General features: G+C 45.9%; 1 protein-coding gene across 2 annotated transcripts in view; it reads left to right on the top strand.

The window, feature by feature from the left end:
- Window positions 1–24,018, top strand: part of GMDS (GDP-mannose 4,6-dehydratase) — a 425,568-nt gene that overhangs the window by 81,739 nt on the left and 319,811 nt on the right. For both annotated transcript variants that reach the window (XM_043908677.1, XM_043908678.1), the window contains exons 2-4: window positions 1,210–1,254; window positions 7,056–7,143; window positions 8,528–8,637. In XM_043908677.1, coding sequence (XP_043764612.1) covers window positions 1,210–1,254; window positions 7,056–7,143; window positions 8,528–8,637 — 243 coding nt within the window. The remainder of the gene's footprint in view (window positions 1–1,209; window positions 1,255–7,055; window positions 7,144–8,527; window positions 8,638–24,018) is intronic.

Consider the following 24,018-nt stretch of genomic DNA (forward strand, 5'->3'; position numbering starts at 1 on the left):
TGCAACAGAGCTACTGGGCCTGAGCTCTGGAGCTCTGAGCTCGGGAGCCTCAACGAGAGAGGATGCCACAAGGAGAAGCCTCACACTGCAGCTCGGGAGCCTCAACGAGAGAGGATGCCACAAGGAGAAGCCTCACACTGCAGCTCGGGAGCCTCGAGAGAGGATGCCACAAGAAGGCCCACGCTGCAACTGCAGGAGGGCCCCCGCCTGTCACAGCTAGAGAAGGACCTGGCAGCAACAGAGGCCCCGCACAGCCTAAATACATAAAATAAATAAAATTAAAAACAAAACCCAAAAACCAAGTTGCAAATCTCTGTGTTTAGTCCGACACCTTGATCTTAGAGAATGCTCGACTTAAGATGCATACAAACGAAGCTCTTACTATTCTATATAAAATAAGTGCACTCCTTCTATTGAAATCCATCTATGTGTGCCTGCCCACGGGCAGGGATGATACAGATCTGATCATGTCTACCGCCCCCACCTCCACCCCACCTCAAAACCCCTAAACCCTTTCTTGTGACTTTCCAGACCCTTGGGTTTGAAGCCTGGGGGGTCTCTTCTCCACGTGCTGGCTTTTCCCGGGGAAGTCAGCACCCCGTGTTCTCGGCCGCCTCGCCCTGCCTGCGAGTCCTCCCCCTCCCTCTCCCTCTCCCCCTCCCCCTGCCCCTCTCCCTCCCCCTGCCCCTCCCCCTCCCTCCCCCTCCCCCTCCCTCCCCCTCCCCCTGCCCCTCCCCCTCCCAGCCCCCGCAGCTCCTGTCTCATCCCTCCTGCAGTGACCCCCACCCCGATTCTGTCAGCCTCCTGCTTTATGTCCCAGCAGCACCAAGGCCTTCAGGAGGCCCACAAGTTCTGTGTTTCACACGGCTTACAAGTGGCCAAACCTGAACCAGATCCACCAGACTCTGAAGCCTCACATTCTGCCTGTTGCCCCCAGTGTCCCCGGACCTCAGTATCTCTTCCTGTGCAGGTAGTGATGCCAGCGTCCCCGCCTTGTCCCCTCCGCGGGCTCAGCTGAGCTCCCGCCTGTGGGAAGGCCTGGAGGACAGCAGAGCAGCACACAGTGTTCACGTCGGATGTCGTCTGCATCGTTTTTCTCATCGGGTGCTGTGGGCCTTGTTTACGTCCACAGAGCCCCTGAAAGCCTGTTCTCAAACCTTGGTCGTGACTGCGGTGGGTCTGACGTTGTCCCTCTTCCTTGTCTTCCAGGACGGCTCCTACCTGGCTGAGTTCCTGCTGGAGAAGGGCTACGAGGTGAGTCCCGGGGCCAGTGGAATCCCGCGGACTCCGCAGCCTCCTGCTTCCTGTTTCCTCTGTGCGTGTTTTCCACGGAAACCCTGATAAGGAGGCAGGGGCGGAATGAGCCCCCGGGCCTGTCCCCGCGCCAGCCCATTGTGCAGTTTATCTGCTGGCGAACGCGGGCGGCCCCCTCCCGGCTCCCTGCTCTGCACGCTCCCCACATTCTCAGATAAACCGGCAGCCAGGCCCGCCGTGCCCTTCTCGGGTGACTTTATGAGGTCGTGTGCTACACAGAAATGTCCCGCTCCCAATGAAGCCCCTTGATTTGCACCGAGCAGTAACAGCTATGGTGCCCCCCAGCCTGAGCGGCAGAGCTGACCTCAGGATGCCGGCTTTCCAGCCCTTGGCCGGTGGGTCGGGGCAGCACGCGCGGCAGCTGCATTTGCTGCTCTTGCCCTCGTCTTCCTTTTCTCCTCCTTCTCCTCCTTCCAAGTTTGCTTGGAAGTTTGCTTTCCCCAAAACAAACAGGAATTTTATATGTGAAATGGGTGTAGCTCCGTGTGCACACCTTCCCCTTTTTAAGAACAGTTTTTGGATATGCACCTCTCTAGAGACTTGTGCTCTGCAGTGAACAGAATCATGAGTAGCGGCCCACATGTTCCCACCTGATTCGGGGGTGTTTACATGAATAATTTGGGATGCCACATTTTTCCAATGGCAGGTGCGTTGTTTAAAAAATGTGCACCATGGACCAATGGAAAAGCAATAGCAAGGAATCTGGCAGCTAAGCACCAGCAGGATTTGAAGAAAAGGAATTTTTTTTTATTGTAACTCATAATCTTTTTTGAGAACTTTAACTCCTGGACTTTAATTAGGAGCAGATATGATTAAACCTTCTGTGCCCTTATCAAATAATAACTAGTTCTACATCTTGTAATGCCATCAAGATAGGTCAAATGTAATTATAGAAATATACATGTACACACATGTTCATATACATGGATTCCTGTAATAATTGAGTGAGCAATTTGTATTCTGCAAAGCAGAGCATTTTAGTTATGTTATATATGGTATCATTAGAGAAGGAAATGGCAACCCACTTGGAAAAGGCCAGCTCCAGTATTCTTGCCTGGAGAATCCCATGGACAGAGGAGCCTGGCAGGCTACAGTCCATGGGGTCACAGAGTCAGACATGAGTGACTGAGCGCACACACACACACAGAGATATTGAGTGGTCATAAAGAGAGCAGATCTAGCCTGTGTTCATTATTTACAGGATGTCTGCAGGTGTCATCTTGTGATGAGAAAAGCCAATAATTCTCAGGTTTTGTAGAAAATCTCCCTTTAACCTTTACAGATTTAATTCTACACATTGTTAAAGTGCAGAGGGCAATTTGCCCCTTTGTAGCGTGCCAGCCAACTTGGAGCAGGGGGTGAGCCAGGCCTTCCAAGGCAGCCCCTGGCCATCTCCACGCAGGACTGAGTCTTTATCTTTTCCTGCCACTTGCCAACTCCACGGCCTCTTGGAGAGTTAGGAACTGTGTACCCGTGTCCCCCAGATCACGGTGAAGAGCAGGTGAGACACACGTGGGCAACAGTGCAGAGGCGCCCAGAGGCCTGTGGGCTGACCCTCATAGGAAAGGCAGGGCGTGCAGCTTGGTGCTGACCAGCCAACGGACGCAGCCTCTGCAGGAGGCCCTTGGTCCCACCTGTCACCCGCACCAGGGAAGGGCAGGAGTGTGACGTTGACCAGGGCCCAGCCCTGCGCCTGCTTCTTTTCATCATGAGGGAAAAGGAAACCAGAGGAGTGAAGCTTCCTGTGAAGGTACCTGGTTTCAGGTGCCTTCCTGGCATCGTCGTTAGCAGATAAGCCAACAATATGCTTTTGTACCTATTTGTGCAGAAATACAGAGAAACCAGAAAAATGAAGGACACGGTCACACCCTTGAAAAGCTGCATCTGGGAGTATGTGGACAACCTATACGCCCCACTCGGTGACAGGGGCGCGGGGACTCAGAATATAAACAGGGGGTGAGCGCGCTGTGCCTGCCCGAGAGGAGCCGTCCCCAGGGAGCCTCAGGAGAGAGGCGCGGGCCTGGGCTGTGCAGGCCCCGGGGGCTGTCTGCTAGGACCAGCTCCCGAGCATCGGTTCCTCAGCTGTGGGTCCTTCCTTCTGAGTTGCTGGAAATCCTCGAGGCCTCGGTGCGAAGAGGCCAAGCTTTCCGTGGCTTTCACTCTGCACTGCGCTGGCTGTTGGCCTGATGGCCACGTCTTCCCTCCACTGGCCGACGTGCTAGCCTGTGGGTGGGAGTCACGATCGGAGAGGCTGTGAGTGCGCCGTGCTTTCACTCTGCAGAGGACAGTCTGTGTACGGGCACGGCCTGTATGCATGTGATCACGGCCCGCGCGTGCGCGGGCACTGCCCGTCTATGTGCCGGCCAATGCCTGTGCGTGTGTGGTTACGGCCCGTGCGAGCGCGGTCACTGCCCGTGCGTGCCGGCCTCTGCCCGTGCGTGCGCGGTCACGACCCGTGCGAGCGCGGTCACTGCCCGTCTATGTGCTGGCCGCTGCCCGTATGTGCCGGCCTCTGCCCGTGCGTGCGCGGTCACGACCCGTGCGAGCACGGTCACTGCCCGTCTATGTGCCGGCCGCTGCCTGTGCGTGCGCGGTCACGGCCCGTGCGTGCGCGGTCACGGCCCGTGCGTGCGCAGGCACAGCCTGTGCGTGCTGGCAGTTGACGGTATAGAGTCATCCGGCTTCTCAAAGGCAGGCGCCTCAAGCAGCCTCTGGAGGACTAATTACTTCAGGAGAAACCGCGACGTGGAGAATTTAAAAATACAGTGGCCATGGCTTTCTATTTTCTTGACTGTGGTCAGTCAATCGATTGTGGTCAGTTAATCAGCATTTCTGTGTTATACAGCCTAATCTGACTCTTGGATTTGAAGTCAAACCAGCTTTGTTCTGACATTGTGAGAACTTGATATTTTCTTTTTCATCACTTTTTTTGTTTTTCAGAAATGCTGACTTCCATTTAACACCCTCAGATTTTTAGAAATTTTTTGAACTTCTGTAATTTAATAATTTTGGTTAAATTTATTCAAAGTTAGCTCATTCATCTTTTCACTTTGGTTTCCTCACTCATTTCTTTTTCTCCAAAAATCCTTATAAAAACAAACAGAAAATCCTACCTATTAAATACATCCCTTCTGTAAGAAAAAGCCACTAATCTCGAATTCTTAACTAGATTATCCAATGTGCACACATTTTGGCTTGTCTTAAAGTTTGCATTTCACCTGTCTCAGAACTAGACAGACTCAGCTTTCATTAGTTCTTAGAATAATACCTGCTGTCATGGATTAAACATTTGGCAGTCTTTCTTCCCCTATATACACATACCAAGAGTTGGGAGTGAGGGGAAATTAAAACACAGTTTTGTTTTTTTTTAAAGCCCCAAACTAGTGCTTAATGCTTTTGGTTGTAAGTGTGGCAGTAAAGTCCTAAATTCTTTACTTGCTGTGACTTTGTGTAATTGTCTGATTTTCATACTGGGTCCATCAATGTCATTGAATATTTTTAACAGTCCTTTATGTTTATATAAAGAGCGTCCCTGGTGACTCAGCTGGTAAAGAATCCGCCTGCAATGCAGGAGACCCTGGTTCAGTTCCTGGGTTGGGAAGATCCGCTGGAGAAGGGTCAGGCTACCTATTCCAGTATTCTGGCCTGGAGAAGTCCATGGACTGTATAGTCCCTGGGTCACAAAGAGTCGGACACAACTGAGTGACTTATACTTTCACTTCATGTTGATATAAAATGTATATGTATATAGCATTTCTCTTTGGGGTGAGATATGTGACTTATCCAGAGATCAGCCTTCAAGAGAAAAAGACTAAATCATATTATTTATAGTTTTTCATTGTCAAAACTAAACTGTTTTTAGAACTTAAAAATTTCCCTCTATCCTATTAAATAAAGCTCAACTTACATCTGAGATCTATGTATTTCAGAAGTAACTTTGGTAGTAAATACCAGTTTTGATATGTATAAGTATACATGTGAACTTGGTTTTTATTAAACAAAGTTTATTAAGTTTATAGAGTAGCTGAACTTTGTCATTAACAACTTGAAAAATTGGAGACTATGAGGTTGAATTAATTCAAGGTTTAGTGTAAGTAGAATTTTCTCTACTTTTAAATTAAGTAATGGGTGTGTGTGTATGTGTGCGTACTAGGTCACTTCAGTCATGTCCGATTCTTTGCAGCCCCATGGACTGTAGCCCACCAGGCTTCGCTGTCCATGATGTTCTTTAGGCAAGAATACTGGAGTGGGTTTCCATGCCCTCCTCCAGGGGATCTCCCCGACCCAGGGATTGAACCTGCGTCTCTTATGTCTTCTGCATTGGCAGGCAGGTTCTTTGCCACTAACCCCACCTGGGAAGCCCTTAAGTAAGGGGTTTGTATACCCAAATCTCAATGTAATGTTTCCTAGATTTTACTGTTGGCTTGCTGAAATGTCAACCAAGTTTGTGACGTTCCTGTCTTAAAATATTCTCATGTTTACAAACTTGTTTGGTTTTAGCTCTTTTGGGAAATAGTGTGGTTTTAGCTCTTTGGATGAAGCATCTGACCAGCAGAATTATTAATTGTGTGTGTGTTGTACCCTTTGCAGAAGCCAGTTTTTCATGTATGCCATGTAAAATGATGATGACATTTCTTTCTGTTTGAAAGAAAGTCTTATGTGCTTATAACTCCCCACCCCCCCACACTAGGAATAGTTGAGTCACTCCAAGGATTAATTCTTGTTTGAAATAGACAGAAAACGATTGAGTTAAAATATAGAAGTGTATTCAGCTGCAAATGAAACTACCCAACGTAGAACGAACTCTTCTAAAATAAGAGAAGGATTAAAACTGCCACCAGGAGAACTGGAACGTGGGCAGCCGGTGACATAAGCTGGTATTAGCATTGGCAGCACGGAGGAGGAAGTGAGAGCAGGTCTTGAACAATTTCTCTAATGTGTCTGACACAAACAGTCTTTTCTTCAGTGTCGGACAGGTATGCATTCTGGTTCCAACTACTTTTTTCCCCCTCACACTTGTCATGGTTAAGTCAAAGATAAAGACTGAAAGAAAAAAACCCTCCCTTCCTTTGAGTTTCCTTCATGTCTTAAATCTTGTAGGACCTCAGTCTTGTCCCTGCCCTGAACTCCTTAGCCTTCTTAGCTTTTCCACATGACTGCATAATATCAGCTGCTCCCCAGTTCTCTCATGAGTGGAGATGTGTGTTTACTTAGATGCCAGTGCCTGCTGCAGCGCTCGGGGGTGCCAGGCCGGGAGGCACAGAGCCCTGACCTCATGTTCCAGTCTGAGGGGTGGGCCAGGCTTGCAATGGATGCAGCCTCACAGGGTCTGTCTTCAGTTCCAAATGGAAGAGATGTTTTTGTCAGCAGTAGGATTAACAGAGTGTGTGTGTGTGTGTGTGTGTGTGTGTGTGTGTGTGTGTGTGTGTGGTTGGGAAAGGAGACACGAGTATCTACAGCTAAGTGCTTACTGTGAAGTCACGTCATTATCTAAATACTTTCGTTGAGATTGGAAGTAAAAACACTGGAAAGGGATGGAGGGAGGTGCCTGCAGGTGATGGGCAGGGGCTGGGGGAAGAGCAAATGGTGGAATTATTTCTACTAATTCAAAGTAATATCTGTACATCCCAGTTACGTGTTTTTTCAAAAAGCTGAACGTCAGCAGAATAACCTGAGTGTCTAGTCAATCTTCATTGCTGATTTATAATTTAGCCTTTTCCTTCCACCTGATAAAAATGCAGGTCCATGGAATTGTACGGCGATCCAGTTCGTTCAATACTGGCCGAATCGAGCATCTGTATAAGAACCCTCAGGCTCACACTGAAGGAAGTAAGCTGTTCTCTGTCTCTAAACTCTTTCTGTGTAACTTCCTATATTATGGTAAGGTGTTTTCAAGTGTCATTCTCCTCAAAGCCCATCACACCCCTGACTGCCGTCTGCTCGCTCTGAAGCCCTTCCCTGCCTGCCTGCGGCCCTGGGCCGTGGGGTCACTGTGCTGAGGCTGTGCCCAGGGGCTCGGCAGGCGGCGCTGCCTGAGAGCCCGCAGGCTAGCCTTTGAGCTCCATCTCCAGGTGTCCCCATGCCCTGGAGTCAGATCAGCTCCACAGAGCCCACCTCTGCTTTGCACGTTTGGTCTAGTTTAATCAAGTCAAGCCGTCTTTGGTACATTAATTTTAAAAATGATTGGAGAGGACAGGTCCAAAGGCAGATGGCAGTCAGAAATATGTGTAAAGCTCTATAGGCAGCTGTTAGTCTCTGCAGTTGTGTGCTGTTTTCGGTGACACATTTGCAAGTTGACATCCCAGTTTTCTCATCTGACCTTGGCAGCAGTTCCTGAGGTCATGAATGAGTCTGTTTTGCCGGTAGAGGCAGAGAGAGGTTGACTTTATCACGGCCCACAGCATGTGGGAGACATAGGCGTGATGAGGACGTGGGTACCACCCGCCCGCAGAGACCCTCCAGGAGCCTGTACTCACATCAAGGCCCTGAATATTGGAAGGTTTGGGTTCATTGCACAGGCAGTGATGTCATCAGGAAGATGACCTGCTAGTTGTCTTTCCACCTTAATACTTAGGTTGTTCAGTGAAGCCTCCCTGAAAATTGTCATCGTTTTGTGCAAAATGCAGAAAGGTACTGCCATTGGATTTAGCTGTAGACCAAAATGTAAAAGTAAGGAAAATATCAAGTGAATAGGTTGCCAACTGGCCTGTGTCACCTGTTTACAGCCGGGAAGTCCATGTGGGAATCAGCTGAGATCTGGGGTCAGAACACTCTAGATGTCTTTTAATCAGCCATGGCCCATGTCAGGCATTCCACAGTGGCTTCAGGACTGGTGTTTATGAAGGACTGGATGGAAGTTTCTGAATAGAGCCGTCCTCACCACCACCAGTATGTTACAGATTTCTTTTGAGAGTGTACACTTTATTTCCAGATTTTCTTTGGATCTCATTCTTTTGTGACATGTCTCACAGTCACCCAGGCGCCATAAGATACATTAATTGTGTAACATCTGTCATGATTGTGTTTTTAAAGAAAGCTCATCAGAGTTTTTACAAATCCTCTGTAGACGTGGCAACAAATGTGGACCTCTGCCGTTTAGTTTCTTTTCAGACTGACAGTCACGGACTGCCACCCCAGAGCTGGTCTGGTTCTCAGGTTTTCAGAAGGCACGTTACTACTCCCTTCCCTCTCACGGTGTGTTTCGATTCTGCAGACATGAAGCTGCACTACGGCGACCTCACCGACAGCACCTGCCTTGTGAAGATCATCAACGAGGTGAAGCCCACTGAGATCTACAACCTCGGAGCCCAGAGCCACGTCAAGGTGAGCATGCCGTGGCGTGCTTTCTCTGCTCTATCCTGAGTCCTGCATTTTACCTTTTTCTGTTGCTCCTGCTTTTTTTCCTTTCGTGTCTTTTAATTTATTTTTTTAAATTTACTTTTAATTGGGGGAAAATTGCTTTACAATGTTGTGTTGCTTTCTGCTGTACAATAAGGCAAATGAGCGCTTCTTAATGCGGTTCTAAAACCACTAGTCCCAGTCCTCAAGTTTTAATTCTTCGCACTAGTTTGGGTATTAAGAATCCTAATGGAAATGCTAATACATTTTTAAAAAGTATATTCTCTGTTACTGAACAGTCTATTAAATCTTACTGATGACATTAGAATAAAAGTATTCATTTCTTTGGGGTTGATCTTACAGTCACAAACCCCACTTGGATGTATTTTCTGCTACCTTAACTCACATTGTGAATGAAGTCTTTTGTTCAAATGTTGGAAAATTAAGTCAATAAAACTTCCATTTTAATATTAATTTTTGGTGGTGATGATATTACTGGCTGAGAAAATAGTATTTTTGAGTGCCAATATGTCAGAATTAATGGAATTAACGTTTTCCTGTGAGTAGTAAAAATGACTGAGAGAAAAACTCTGTTTGGACTCTTGTCCTCCCTGTTGTGACACACATAGCTCGTGCTGACTTCTTTCCGTTGATTCAGGCAGACTCTCCGGGTGTCTGTCTACCTCTCCTTAGAGAAGGGTCTTTCTGGAACAAGTCACAGTAAACCTGAGGAGCCACCCCCAGGGTTCTGGCAGTCTGCTTGACTCCAGTTTCTGCTGCTGTGTCCGGGTGAGATCCGCAGCCAGGGATGGTATGAGTCTTTTTAGATACGTGTTTAATCAGGGTAGTTACTGGAGCTTAGAAATACAAGCAACTAACTCCAAGTTAAAGCAGCCCCCTCCCCCAAAATAAAGGGAACAGAAACTCGATCAGCATTTTTGGCTGTTTCATCAGTAAACCTGGAATTCTTGCTTCAGAAAGTGTTTGAGGTGGTTGCTGTTTCTCCACACCCCCAGCTTGGGGCGAAATGAAACTAAGTGCCTGTTTTATAATCTCTTCCAGTTTAAGGAAGAAATTATAGACTAGATCAATGAAACCAAGGGTAGAACATAGTAAGAGAAGCAAGTAGAAAGCCCAGTCTCATTATTGACGCCAGAATTAAAATTTGAGCATAAACCTTCCCAGCACATTTTTCTCCAAGATGTTAACTTTGGAGGATGGCAACCAGTCCACCAGTAAGAATACTTCTTTACCTGTCTGTGCTGTCATGGAAGGTTTCTTGTTTCCTTTCTTAGTTTCTGATGATTCTGTTCTATATCCACGCTTAAGCTCTGGGCTGTGGAACGTGTCAAGGTCTTGTCTTTTGAGAGCAGAGTTATTTTTCTAAGTGATTCTGAATGTATTTTCCATCTGAAAAGGTGTCTCTGGCATGCTGTGCCTTCAGGGCCTGTCCCCTCTCCTCTAGAGAAGCAGTAACTGCCACTCCAGCAGTGAAGACTTTATCCTGGATTGAGACAGCCTGTCCATCTTCACGTTGTAATTTATCTCTAGGTTTCTTGCTGTCTCCAGACAAAGTAGAATGTTTTGGAATGAATACTCTGTTACTCAGCTTCCTTTAGATTAAGACGTTTCCTTTGTGATGGTGTTTAATAGATGGTTCATCACCTCTAGAAGTCATAAGGTGGAATGGTGGGAAGATGCAGGGTATTTTATAGACTTACATATACAAGGACTTCCCCTGTTATTTTAGCCTTAAATGAGTCAGTCTTCCCCTTTCTCCAAAACGTCTTTGTAATTAGTTCAGAAAGTCCGGTATGCTTTCCATACATGCCGGTCCTGGGGTGTCTGCTTAGCACCCCAGAGTGGCCGGGCTGTGAGTACAGAGAGCGCAGGGGCTTAGCTGATTTCCTCCAAGTGGCCCTACGTGAAGTTTGTCTGTTTTTATTGGGTTTTGTCTGCTTCGCCTAAAGGCCAGCTAATGGGCAGAAATAGTGCTTAATTGGAGATGAATTTTGGCTTGTAAAATAGGTTAGCCCTTCAATGGCAATTGCGTGCATGGCAGAGTAGAGCACCCACCTCCGCCACAGGGGTTCTTGGCTTTCTCACGGATGACAGAGGCAGGCGCTGACATCCTTGGGTCTTTAGAGATAGGTGATCTCAGTCTCAGGAAAGCGTGCATGGTGTCAGGGAGGTTCAGGGAGGAGTTGACAGACACTGTTAGTGGGAGCAGGTAGTTGAAATCGAGGTAAAAATACAAGGCTGAGAGTCAGAACGTGGAACATGTTTGTGACAAGCTGAGTGAGAAGTGTGCTGGGAGGAATGGGAGGTGGGCAGGTGGGGCGCTGGGCTGGGTTTGAGTGGCCTCTATGTGTTTTTTTTTTTTTTTTTTTTTAATTCAGTTCAGTTGAGTCGCTCAGTCGTGTCTGACTCTTTGCGACCCCATGAACCGCAGCACACCAGGCCTCCCTGTCCATCACCAACTCCCGGAGTCCACCCAAACCCATGTCCATCGAGTCGGTGATGCCATCCAACCATCTCATCCTCTGTTGTCCCCTTCTCCTCCTGCCCTCAATCTTTCCCAGCATCAGGGTCTTTTCCAATGAATCAGTTCTTCGCATCAGGTGGCCAAAGTATTGGAGTTTCAGCTTCAGCATCAGTCCGTCCAGTGAACACCCAGGACTGATCTCCTTTAGGATCGACTGGTTGGATCTCCTTGCAGTCCAAGGGAGTCTTCTCCAACACCACAGTTCAAAAGCATCAATTCTTTGGCACTCAGCTTTCTTTATAGTCCAACTCTCGCATCCGTACATGATCACTGGAAAAACCATAGCCTTGACTAGACAGACCTTTGTTGGCAAAGTAATGTCTCTGCTTTTTAATATGCTGTCTAGGTTGGTCATAACTTTGCTTCCAAGGAGTAAGTGTCTTTTAATTTCATGGCTGCAGTCACCATCTGCAGTGATTTTGGAGCCCAGAAATTTTAATTAGCCACTTTTTAAATTGAAGTAGTTAATTTACAATAGAATGTGGTTCCCTGTGCTGTACAGCAGATTTTTGTTGTCTATTTTATATGTAGTGTGTGCGTATGTTAATTCCATAATTATTAATTCCATAATTAATTCCCTAAACTCCTAATTTATCTCTCACCTTGCCACCCTGCTATCCCTGTTGGTAGCTATAAATCTGTTTTCTCTGTCTGTGAGTCTATCTTTTTGGTAAAGAAGTTCATTTGTATCATTTTTTTACATTCCATATTCAAGTGATATCATATGATTTTTGCCTTTCTCTGGCCATCTTCACTTAATATGACACTCTGTAGGGTCATCCATGTCTCTGCAAATGGCATTATTTCACCTTTTTATGTCTGATATTCCATTTGTATATACATACAACATCTTCTTTATCCACTCGTCTGTTGATGGACACAGGTTGCTTCCAAGTCTCGGCTATTGTAAATAGTGCTACAGTGAACATTGGGGTGCATGTATCTTTTTATGTCTGATATTCCATTTGTATATACATACAACATCTTCTTTATCCACTCGTCTGTTGATGGACACAGGTTGCTTCCAAGTCTCGGCTATTGTAAATAGTGCTACAGTGAACATTGGGGTGCATGTATCTTTTTATGTCTGATATTCCATTTGTATATACATACAACATCTTCTTTATCCACTCGTCTGTTGATGGACACAGGTTGCTTCCAAGTCTCGGCTATTGTAAATAGTGCTACAGTGAACATTGGGGTGCATGTATCTTTTTATGTCTGATATTCCATTTGTATATACATACAACATCTTTATCCACTCGTCTGTTGACGGACACAGGTTGCTTCCAAGTCTCGGCTACTGTAAATAGTGCTACAATGGACATTGGGGTGCATGTATCTTTTTATGTCTGATATTCCATTTGTATATACATACAACATCTTCTTTATCCACTCGTCTGTTGATGGACACAGGTTGCTTCTGAGTCTCGGCTACTGTAAATAGTGCTGCAATGGACATTGGGGTGCATGTATCTTTTTATGTCTGATATTCCATTTGTATATACATACAACATCTTCTTTATCCACTCGTCTGTTGACGGACACAGGTTGCTTCCGAGTCTCGGCTACTGTAAATAGTGCTGCAATGGACATTGGGGTGCATGTATCTTTTTATGTCTGATATTCCATTTGTATATACATACAACATCTTCTTTATCCACTCGTCTGTTGACGGACACAGGTTGCTTCCGAGTCTCGGCTACTGTAAATAGTGCTGCAATGGACATCGGGGTGCATGTATCTTTTTGAAATAGAGTTTTCATCTTTCCTGAACATATGCCCAGGAGTGGGTTTGCTGGATCACTTGCTCTTCTTTTTTTCAGTTTGTGGAACCTCCATACCAGTTTCTATATTGGTTGCACTAATTTGTGTTCCCACCAGCAGTGTACCAGCTTCTCCAGCATCTGCTGTTTGTAGACTTTTTGATGATGGCTATTCTGACTGTTGTGAACTGATACCTCACTGTAGCTTTGATTTGCGTTTCCCTGATATTTAGTGATGTTGCACATCTTTTGCTCAGTGTGATTCCTTCAGCTCTGTTCTCTCGCATGATTGCTTTGGCTGTTCAGAGACTTTTGTGTTTCCATACAAATTTAAAAAATTCTTTTCTGTGACAAACACCATTGGTAATCTGATAGGGATTGCATTGAATGTGTAGATTGCCTTGGGTAATATAGTTATTTTGACAGTGTTGTTTCTTCTAGTCCAAGAATATATCTCTCCATCTGTTTGTGCTGTCTTTGATTTCTTTCATTAGTGTCTTACAGTTTTCAGAGTACAGGTCCTTTGCCTCTTTAGGTAGGTTTATTCTAGGTATTTTATTCTTTTTGATGTGATGGTAAACGGGATTGTTTCCTTAATGTCTCTTTCTGATATTCCATTGTTAGTGTGTAGGAATGTAACAGATTTGTTTCCTGCAGCTTCACTCAATTCTCTAATGAGCTTTAGCAGTTTACTGGTAGCATCTTTAGGATTTTCTGTGTATAGCATCATGTCATCTGTAAACAGTGACAGTTTTACTTCTTCTTTTCCCATCTAGATTCCTTTTATTTCTTTTTCTTCTCTGATTGCTGTGGCTAGGACTTCTAGAATTACATTGAATAAAAGCAGCATGGATGAGCTCCTTGTTTCTGAACAGGAGACAGATTCAGAGGTGAGTGGCGGTGGGGCTTCAGAAGTGCAGGGCGCTGTTGGGTGAAGGTGGTGGCAGCCGAACTGGGCGTGAGGCGGGTGAAGCGGGAGGCCTGGTGAGGCTGACCCGCTGCCGTCAAGACGTGGGGCCTGGTGGCCCCGGTGCTGGAAGCAGGTGTTCGAGGAGGGACTGCTGAGGCGGTGGGGGTGAGGGGTCCTCCCAGACATGTTCTACCACCAGGACTTGAGGGGTACTCAGGTAATGCAGGTCAGAGGTAATTTAAAGTATGTTGTGAGGTTGGAGAAAGATTTGGAGTTCAGTCCTAAGGATTCTCGAGAGGCTGAAGCCAAGGCAGCGGGTGGAGACAGAGGATGAAGACTGATCCTCAGGGAAGGGAGCACTTAGACTGGGGAGGGTAGGTGTCAGGGATGACAAGGGGATGGGATGGGGAGGCAGGAGGGTGGAATTATGTGACAAGTCAGCAAATCCTGCCCTCTCAGGCAGGAGGGTGTCTGCAGGCCGAGTGAGGACCAGGCTCGAGACCTCGGCCATTAGGTTAGGGGCGGTTTGTGACTTTCAGGAATGGCTCAGTGAAGCCTATGTGAGACAAGGGTCAGGAGGGAAATCCACACTGAGTGGTTTCTTCTCTGGAAGTTTCCCGGCCTGAGGAGGGCCCACCTCAGCATCAGCCGTAGGCTTGGGTCTTTCCCCAGAGGGTCTGGTCTGCAGGGTCCTCCCCTTCCAGGATGTGTCCCAGCGATGCCGATCTTGTTGGGGGCTTCCCTTTGAGAGCTGCTGCTCTTGGTTTATCTCTGTGTGATATGCACCTTAAATGCATTCTTCCTTTGGTGGTGCATAGCTTTTGGATTTGATATAAATTCCCTGTCAGATAATGACGGTGAGAGCTTGTAAAGCCTGAAAGGTACTTGCCCTCAGAAATGAGGAGGATGGAGGGAGTCTAAGGGTAATCTGATGTATGTTCACACCAGAATCCTCCATATTCAGACGTGTTCTGCTGAGCAGTGTGTGGCCAGTGACAGCGCTTACTTCCTGGCACCCCCGGTGCTCTGGAGAGCTAGGTGAGTGCAGGCCATGGTCACAGTGCCCTTGGAAAGCCCATGTTGCATGCACTCTTCCTTCTGTGATCTCAGGAGTCAGATGGTTATTAACGATGCACAGAACGGGTGTGGGGAGGGCTCGCCTGAGGCGGCTGGTGATGACAGACCATGGTGGTGGCTCCTGGCCCCTCCCGCCCCCCACTCCACGGCTCTGCGTGCTGGTCATCAGCTGCCTCCCTGTTCTCCTAGCTGCTCGTTACTGGGTTGGGATGGAAAACATGTATTTTGTTCCTTATAATTAATTTCTCTGTATGAACCAATGTTGTAGAATTTATTGTATTCATGGACAATAGTTTTTAAACAAAAGTTCTTTCTGAGAGTGTAATGTCTGTAAGAAGTTGATTAGAATACTTTTCTCACTTGGTCTGGCGTCCCACAGAAAGCAGGCTCTGACGCCAGCACACACTGTGTCTCATCCGAATCCATGACCTCCAGACGGGGCAATGCTGTGCTGGCCTTTCTTTGTGCAGAACAGTCTTCTCTCACTCCCACTCCCAGTTAATCTGATGTGGGCTATGGTATGCTAAAAGTGAGGAAAATAAAATAATAGGAAGTTGGTCTGGTTTCCTGTAGGAAACCAATGAGGATGAAATTGGTTCTTGGAAGAAACCCACAGTAGGCTGGGAAATACTGACTGAAGACATTTTTCTGAATCATAAACAGAAAAATTATGACTCATGTAGTGTAGGTCATCGAGAGGCTGATTTGATCTAATGTAGGAGCAAGTGACAGATGACCAAAATGTACTAGTTATTAAAAGTAGTTAAACCCACTGTGGTGACATCACCCCAGTAGGAACAAATGACCCGGTATTGTACGGGCCTGCCCATCTTGGGGGGGGGGGGGTGGTGTTTAGGAGACTGCTTTATTGTTCTTAAATTTTTGCTGTGTAAATAATATGTTTCAGTAATTTCTGTCTTGAATTTCTCATCTAATCAACATCCATTACTGCTGTGACTTGGGGTTTTTCCACCATTCCTTGCAGCTTATTTGATAATCTCAGTTCATTCTTGAAGCTACTCTGTTGGATGGGATCTTTCCACAGGGAGTCAAGCCCAGTGAGGCCCTGTGATCTCACAATGTCATGTTGGGATTGCCTTTATTATTGTTTAAAAATGAAGATTATGCAATTATGGAATGCTAGAGCTGAAATGAGCTTTATAAATAATTTAATAAGATTTTCATTTTATAAGTGAAGCTACCTGCTGCTCCGTTTGGTTACTGACAAATCCAGAACTCAGATCTTCATATTTGGTAATTTATTTTAAAGACCATCATAGACAAAGATGATCTCCATTTAGTGATAATTCTAATGTAAAATAGTCCTCACCTTAAAGACTTTCTTTCCCCACATATAGAAGTTTCCTCTTAAACTTTTTTTTTTTCCCTTGTGTGTTTGTGGAGACAGAAAGTCATTTGACTCTTCTCTTTTTAGTTTTGGGAAGTATTTTCAAATCCTTTCTCAGTGTTCAAGACCATTATGAAGTCTTTCTTTGACTTTCTCTCATTCATGTTGAATAGCTTCATCCGTTGTGCTTGTTTTCCGACTCCTGAATTATCTTTATTATTTCCTTTTCGACTCTGTGGGCCATTTGTTTGATTCTGTCTCCGGACAGCCAGGAGGCCTACGTGCCTGAAGGTGCCTGGGCCCGGGGGCCTGGGGGCAGGGCTTCCTCATCCAGCTCTGCGGCCCTTGTGGCAGAACTGGACATGGGAGCGAGAGGCCGAGTCCGATTGTCCTCCTGGTGGGACGTCCAGCCCAGGAAGCGGGCAGGAAGCAGGGCCGATTGTGAGCCAAGGGGCTGGCGGAGCAGCCAGGCAGCCGTGCAGGGCCCGGGAGATGGAGCGGCCAGTGCAGGGGTGAGGCTAGGGGTGGAGGGGGCGCGGCAGGGGCGGGGCAGGCCACAGGCAGCGACAGACCTGCCCTCTCCAAGGGCTTCTTCCTAATGTTCCTATTTGCTTGTCGTTGTTCAGTCGCTAGGTTGTGTCCGACTCGCTGCAACCCCATCGACTGCAGCATGCCAGGCTGCCCTGTCCTTTACCATCTCCCAGAGCTTGCTCAAACTCATGTCCGTTGATTCGTGATGCCATCCAACCATCTCATCCTCTGTTGCCCCCTTCTCCTCCTGCCCTCAGTCTTTCGCAGCATGTCATGGTTTCCCAGCAGTTTTTCCCAGCATACCGCTTTTCCAGGGAGTTGGCTCTTCACACCAGGTTGCCAAAGTATTGGAACTTCAGCTTCAGCATCAGTCCTTCCCATGAATACTCAGGGTTGATTTCTTTTACAATGGACTGGTTTGATTTTCTTGCAGTCCAAGGGACTCTCAAGAGTCTTCTCTAGCACCACAATTGGAAAGCGTCATTCTGTGGTGCTCAGCCTTCTTTATGGACCAACTCTGGAATCCTTGAAAGTGAAAAGTGAAAGTGAAAGTTGCTCAGTCTTGTCCTCACATGACTACTAGGAAAAAACTATAGCTTTGACTATACAGACCTTTGTCAGCAAAGCTGTGTCTCTGCTTTTTAATACCCTGTCTAGGTTTGTCATAGCTTTCCTTCCAAGGAGCTTTTCATTTCATGGCTGCTGTCACCATCCGCAGTGATTTTGGAGCCCATGAAAATAAAATCTGTTACTTTTCCCACTTTTTCCCCTTCTATTTGCCATAAAGTGATGGGACTTGATGCCATGATCTTATTTTTTTTAATGTTGAGTTTTAAGCCAGGTCAGTAGTATCAGACTGTTTTACAACCCATGGACTCCTCTGTCCATGGGATTTCCCAGGCAAGAATACTGGAGTGGGTTGCCATTTCCTTCTCCAGGGGATCTTCCTGACCCAGGGATCGAACCTGCATCTCCTGCATTGTCGGTGGCTTCTTTACCGCTGAGTCATCAGGGAAACCCCACTATTTTAGCATATACAAATCATAATTCCATGTTGGGTCTCTGAAGATAACTTATTTTGATTGGTAGATGTGCAAGTTGATATAGCCTTATATATTTTATAAGGTTTAAAGATAATTTTTATATTTTCACGTATAACTCTCATATGTGCTTAGTGTGACATAAAATCACTCCGATATGTCAGCAAATTGTCAGCACTGAAATTGTGAAGGTGTCTTTTGGGTGGGGGTTCTCCTCAGTGTGGCCGTGAGGCCCTGGGAACGAGTGAGGTGTGTTGTGCGTTGACCTGGCGTCCACGCGGACATAACGCGTCTGTTTCTGGAGAAATGGGAGGAGGGGAGGAGATGGGAGGAGAGGGTCAGTCGCACGGAGCCGCGGTCTGGGCGATGCTGAGCCCCCGTGACCTGGGGAAGCTGCGTTTTTCTGCTTTTGTTCTCGTCTTCACTTCTTGCTGATGGATTCTGTTTCCACTCAGTCCCTGTGATGTTTAGCCTCTTTAGTGTGTTACGAGGTGAAGTTGCAGCACAAAAGCCCTTTTCACTTACGATGTGATGTTTGTGCAGGTGGCGCTCGACCCCCTCATGTGAGTGTGGCTGGACGGTGCCTGCAGTTCTCGGGGGGGTGGGGGGGCGCTGGGATGCTGAATGTCTTGTCTTCTGTGGACAGTGCACTGTGTTTGGGTCCCTAGGTGTCCTGCGGCTCAGACTCCCCTTGGAAGCCTGTTACAGACCTGAGCAATTGAGTTCAAATCTAAAACTACTTAAAAGTCCTTTCCATTAAGAATTTAAGAATTTATATGAGAAAGCACTCCATGAAAGCTCTCCTCCCCCTATTCAGACAGATTGTTCTGTTTTACTAGCCTGAGTTGATATTGTAATTTTGATAACAGTTAATAATGTTTGGATTTTTTCTCGTGATTGGGGGTCCACACAAAGGTATGTTTGTTGAGTTTGGTACTCTTAATTCACTTAAAACAGTGACTTACTAAATAAAATCCAAAGTATTACTTTACCTTTGCAGAGTTAAACCAAAATTAGTTCAGATAGCTAAATGCACATCTTTATCTTAATACTAATTTTTAGATGTATCTATACACACAAGTAGTAAAAAGGAAGTAAGTCAGTGAAGGTACTATGAATGAAACACTTTGTTTTAGACTTTTGATGATGAATGAAGAATTTTCTCTGGATTCCTGATTAGATTGGAGTACATAATTTGCATAAACTAAGATGTACACAAAAATAATGCCTTGTTTAATACCATAGATATGGTATCTGAATCTGTGTTTAATAGATGTGCAGGTAAGAGGTACACATAAATAATACCTGTGTTTGGTGGTCGGTTAGTCTCTAAGTTGTGTCCAACTTTTGCGACCCCAAGGACTGTAGCCCACCGGGCTCCTCTGTCCGTGGAACTCTCCAAGCAAGAATGCTGGAGTGGATTTTGCCATGTCCTCCTCCAGGGGATCTTCCTGACCCAGGGATCAAGCCCAGTTCTCCTACATTGCAGGCGGATTCTTTACTAACTGAGCCACCAGTGAATTTATGTTTAATACCATAGATCCTGGAAATTTAAGAATTTAAATTTAACTTTTCCTTTGAAGCACCAAATAGAGCACCAAATAGGTGTCAAACAAGATTTCTACTTTATCCTTTTAGTACAAATAGAATTTAATGCAAATTCTCTTTGTTAAAGTTGGATCCTTGAAGTTGGTATGTACAGTAAGATAAAATAAAATCTTTTCTACCTCAAAGAAATTTAACATGTGATATCTTTTTAATATAGTTCTTTTGTAAATCATTAACTGGATACTTTACCAGTGCAAGTAATAAATTGTGTCAAGACTTACTTAATTTAAATTTCCACTTTATTAGTAGATTTCATCATTTTATCCTTCAACTAACATTCACATGAAGTATATGTTGTTTAGGAATGTCAATTAAAAAATCATTCATAATGAGTTTAAATAAATTTGCTCTATTTACAAAGAAATACCACACATATAGGCTTGGTTTGGCTTGTTAAACTATGTTTAGCTCAAAATCACTTTGATAGTTCCTTAGGAAATGTTGAATTTTCAATGATGAGCTCAACCTGTATACAGTCACAATCCTCCAGGCCAAAATACTGGAGTGGGTAACCATTCCCTTCTCCAGGGGATCTTCCTGACCCAGGGATCCACCTGGGGTCTTCTGCACTGCAGCCGGGGAGAGGCCTTCACCAGCTGAGCCAGCAGGGAGCCCAAGAACACTGTAGTGGGGAGCCTGTCCCTTCTCCAGGGGACCTTCCTGACCCAGGGATCCACCTGGGGTCTCCTGCACTGGGCAGCCTGTCCCTTCTCCAGGGGACCTTCCTGACCCAGGAACCCACCTGGGGTCTGCTGCACTGGGGAGCCTGTCCCTTCTCCAGGGGACCTTCCTGACCCAGGGATCCACCTGGGGTCTCCTGCACTGGGCAGCCTGTCCCTTCTCCAGCGGACCTTCCTGACCCAGGAACCCACCTGGGGTCTGCTGCACTGGGGAGCCTGTCCCTTCTCCAGGGGACCTTCCTGACCCAGGAACCCACCTGGGGTCTGCTGCACTGGGGAGCCTGTCCCTTCTCCAGGGGACCTTCCTGACCCAGGGATCCACCTGGGGTCTCCTGCACTGCAGCCGGGGCGAGCCCTTCACCAGCTGAGCCAGCAGGGAGCCCTGTCCACGGTCGGTGTGCTGATGCTTCAGTGGAGTGTTTGCTGGATGACAAGTGTTAGGCTGACAGCAGTTGTGAGGCTCCTGTGAATGGGAGGTCATTGCAGGGGGCGGCCAGGGTGGGCTCCTGGTTTAGTTGGGTAAATCAGGGCTCACCTTCTCTCCAAGTCTCCTTTCCCTCCCTCCCCTGTGCATTTCATTGGTGCCAGTTGTTGTATCAGTAAAAAGTCTTTTAGAAATCTGTAGTGTTGACAAGCTAAACCTTCGAGGGTTGTTCTCTAGGACAATTGACAACCTCGTTAGTCCTGATCGGAAATAACCAATGTCTGCCTTTACTGAGTAGATTAATTATTGTTAAAAAGTTCAGTAGAGGAAAGGTTTTGTTTGTTTTTTGTTTGTTTTGCTTAAGGATCTTGTATGACTCACCCTGGAGTGGTTTTCTTGTTTGTTTGCTTTTTCGATGTTAACATCTATTGGGACACTTCAAAACCTGTGTAGTCCGCACCGTAGGAAAGGCTGAGGGCTGTCTAGGGTTCTGACGTGTTTCTCTGTCTTCCCTAGGAAGGGAGCATTGGGGCATTTGATAAAGACTAGGTGATTATATCTGTGCTATTGCTAGTTGAAATAATGTGAGTAGATACTTTTTTAATCTTGTTTCTTTACATTTCCTTGTTATTAAATATTAATATTACAAAAGTGACCATATCATGTCATTTGGCAGTTTTGCAAAATTATTGCAATTGTTTAAGTGACTTAAAGCTTCAACTTCCTGTCACCTCTTCTTTTTCTGTCATAATGCTGTGGAAGTGGCCATTTTTGCTAAAATTTGTCAACAGCAGTCATGCAAAAGACTGTTGGTTTTGGTTTATGTTAAATAATGCATTTCAGTCCTCTTGTAGTTTTAGAAGGTTGCTTCATAGAGAGTAAATAGAGGTTCCTGGGAAGCTGCTACATTTTTTTGTGGGAAAGCAGATTATTCCTGAAGCTTCACTTCTCATCTGTCCGGATCAGAGACAGGGTTGTTTCTGGAGCTAGGGGAACTGAGGGGGTGGGCAGTGCTGTACCCTTTGCTACACATAGATGGCGGCAGAGTGTCGCAGACTGCGGAAGTCAGCCTGGCAGTTAGAACAGTCCTGAGTGACAGTGAGAACCGACTTCTATCAGCGCGGCCGCCTGTGTCCTGTAGTTAAACACAAAATAGGAAAGAAAGCCACCGTTGATAACACCAGGGTGTAGGAGGATGAAGAAGGCCGTGGGAAGCTGTAATTCACTGGCTCTCTGGACAGATCCCAGGTGGGAAAGCTTAATCTTTGAAGGTATGTCACCCAGTCCTGGAAAACGACAGGAGTCAGCTAAGACAACAGGCATGTCACGGCCCAGAGCCGGCAGAGGGCTGGGGGTGGCGGGCAGGGACAGCCAAGGAGAGACCGGACCCAGCAGCGTGGCCAGGGACAGCCTGCTGCCTGCGGGGCCCACGCTCGGCCTGCTCCGCCTGCTCACTGCAGCCGGATACCAGGAGGAAGTGTCAGTCCAGAAATCAGGCAAATAGTCCATGGGAACGTTCACTGAAAGGCAGCGTTTCAGAACAGGGAACTGCAGTCTGTTATGGCCCCGTCCCCACGCTGGATTTGCTGTTCAGTGAACGAGGACAAATAGATTCCTTCAGAATGCGTCTGCAATCAGCAGTTCATTTAATGTCTTAATTAGCATTCCTGAATAATGACATCATCTCCATAAAAGGTGACAGTCATCCTTACAATTAACGTTTAATATGCGTCTGCTTCTCCGGGGCCTTTCTGTGGCTGCCCACAAATTTCCAAGGTAGTTTTCGAGTTTCAGATTTGAGTTTGGTGAGAGCACCGGCAGGAGGGTCTGCAGAAGTGAAGCTGTGTTCATCAGAAACGTGAGACGTGGAAGCAGGTTATAAAGAGCGGTTTGTGGAGCGTCCCGAGCTGCTGAATCAGGCCGCGGCTCGCTCCTCGCGGGCGCCGACGGTGCGGCTGTCCAGGAAGCTGCCTGCATGCCCTCCTCTCCTCCCCTCTGCCCCAGGCGCACCAGCCCCCCAGCCTAATCTCCGTGTCACAACACTGATCCCAAAGGTGTGCGTGACCACCCGCTCCGACACCGTGAGCCTGGCAAGTCTCTCTGTGACAGCAACTTATTTCTCACATAATTATTTTTTTAGTAAATTTGATATCTTAACAGCCCCTTCCCTCATTTCTGGGTTCAAAACACAGCACTTAATATAATTTATTTCTCAGCCTTCACGAAGGCTCACTTGAGCGTAGCTGCTGGACCGCGGGACGGCTGTGGCCGACAGACCAGGCCCCGCCGGGCACCGCCACGGCCTCGGACTCGCTCTAACAAAGCTGCCGCCTGTTACTCGTCAGTGATGCGGGGGTTCCACCCTGTCGCACGTCGGTAGGAAAAGAAGACACACACTGACACGTGTGCTCTGCTTTTCTGAGTTCAGCAAGCTATTGTGTTAACTTCAGTTTGAACAGCTCGGCCTGAGTTATTCTCATTTTTTTCATTGTGTGAGCTCTGTAAATGTAAGAACTAAGAAACATTTGAGCTAATCCAAATTTGAGTTTGATCCTAAACGTGTAATTATTTTAGAATTTTGTGAGCTTTCAATTTAATTAGATGGAATTTTATAAGATGAAACTTTCAACACCGTACAATGCTTAACATCAAAGTCTGTATTGTTTGAGTTAGTTACAACTATATATAAATTTCTTTATAAATCATTATCAATGAATCAAATGCATTTTTTTAGATTTAGATAGAAGTGTATAGGATTTGTTTTAGATTGACGTGTACTGTTTGCAGACAGCTTTTGGCCAGAATATAATATGATTTGCAGGTGCCTGTACACTTTATTTTACACATTTGTCCCTCTGCGGCCATCATTAGATTTAGAGCATGTGCTTTTTCTTGGTGGGAGAGTACCTGGCAGATTATTTATGTGACCTTTTTCAAAAAAAAGGACAATATTGCAACTCCACTTCCTCTGACTACTTGATTTCAAAGAATCGTGTCTAGAGTAGGCAAATCTCACAGAATAAAACTGTTTTAAAACTTTTTAAACCTGTATATATATTTTTTAGGTTAGCATCAGCACATTAGTTTTCCTTGATAAAATATTGTGAATATTGTGTGCAAGTAATTAAATGTAGAACAATTAAAAATTTTCAGTTTGCTTACAATTTTCCAAATGGATTTTAGAAAAGATGCTCTCTATAAATAATTTTTGATGCACTTTCAAAATAGAGAAACAGATTTTATGTGAGTGATAGAGGTTTTTTAAATTTTATTGGAATCATAACTAATTACAATTCATAATGGTTTTACATTTGTAAAATGAATTTTGAAAAACCTTAGATATTTGAAAGCTTGTACTATAATATAATGATAGTTTTTGTACCGCTTCTCTTGAGTATTTGTTTTTAATTGTATTATCTTCTGTATAATTAACTAGG

This window comes from Cervus elaphus, chromosome 7 (genome assembly GCF_910594005.1).
Source record: "Cervus elaphus chromosome 7, mCerEla1.1, whole genome shotgun sequence".
Lineage (NCBI taxonomy): Eukaryota > Metazoa > Chordata > Mammalia > Artiodactyla > Cervidae > Cervus > Cervus elaphus.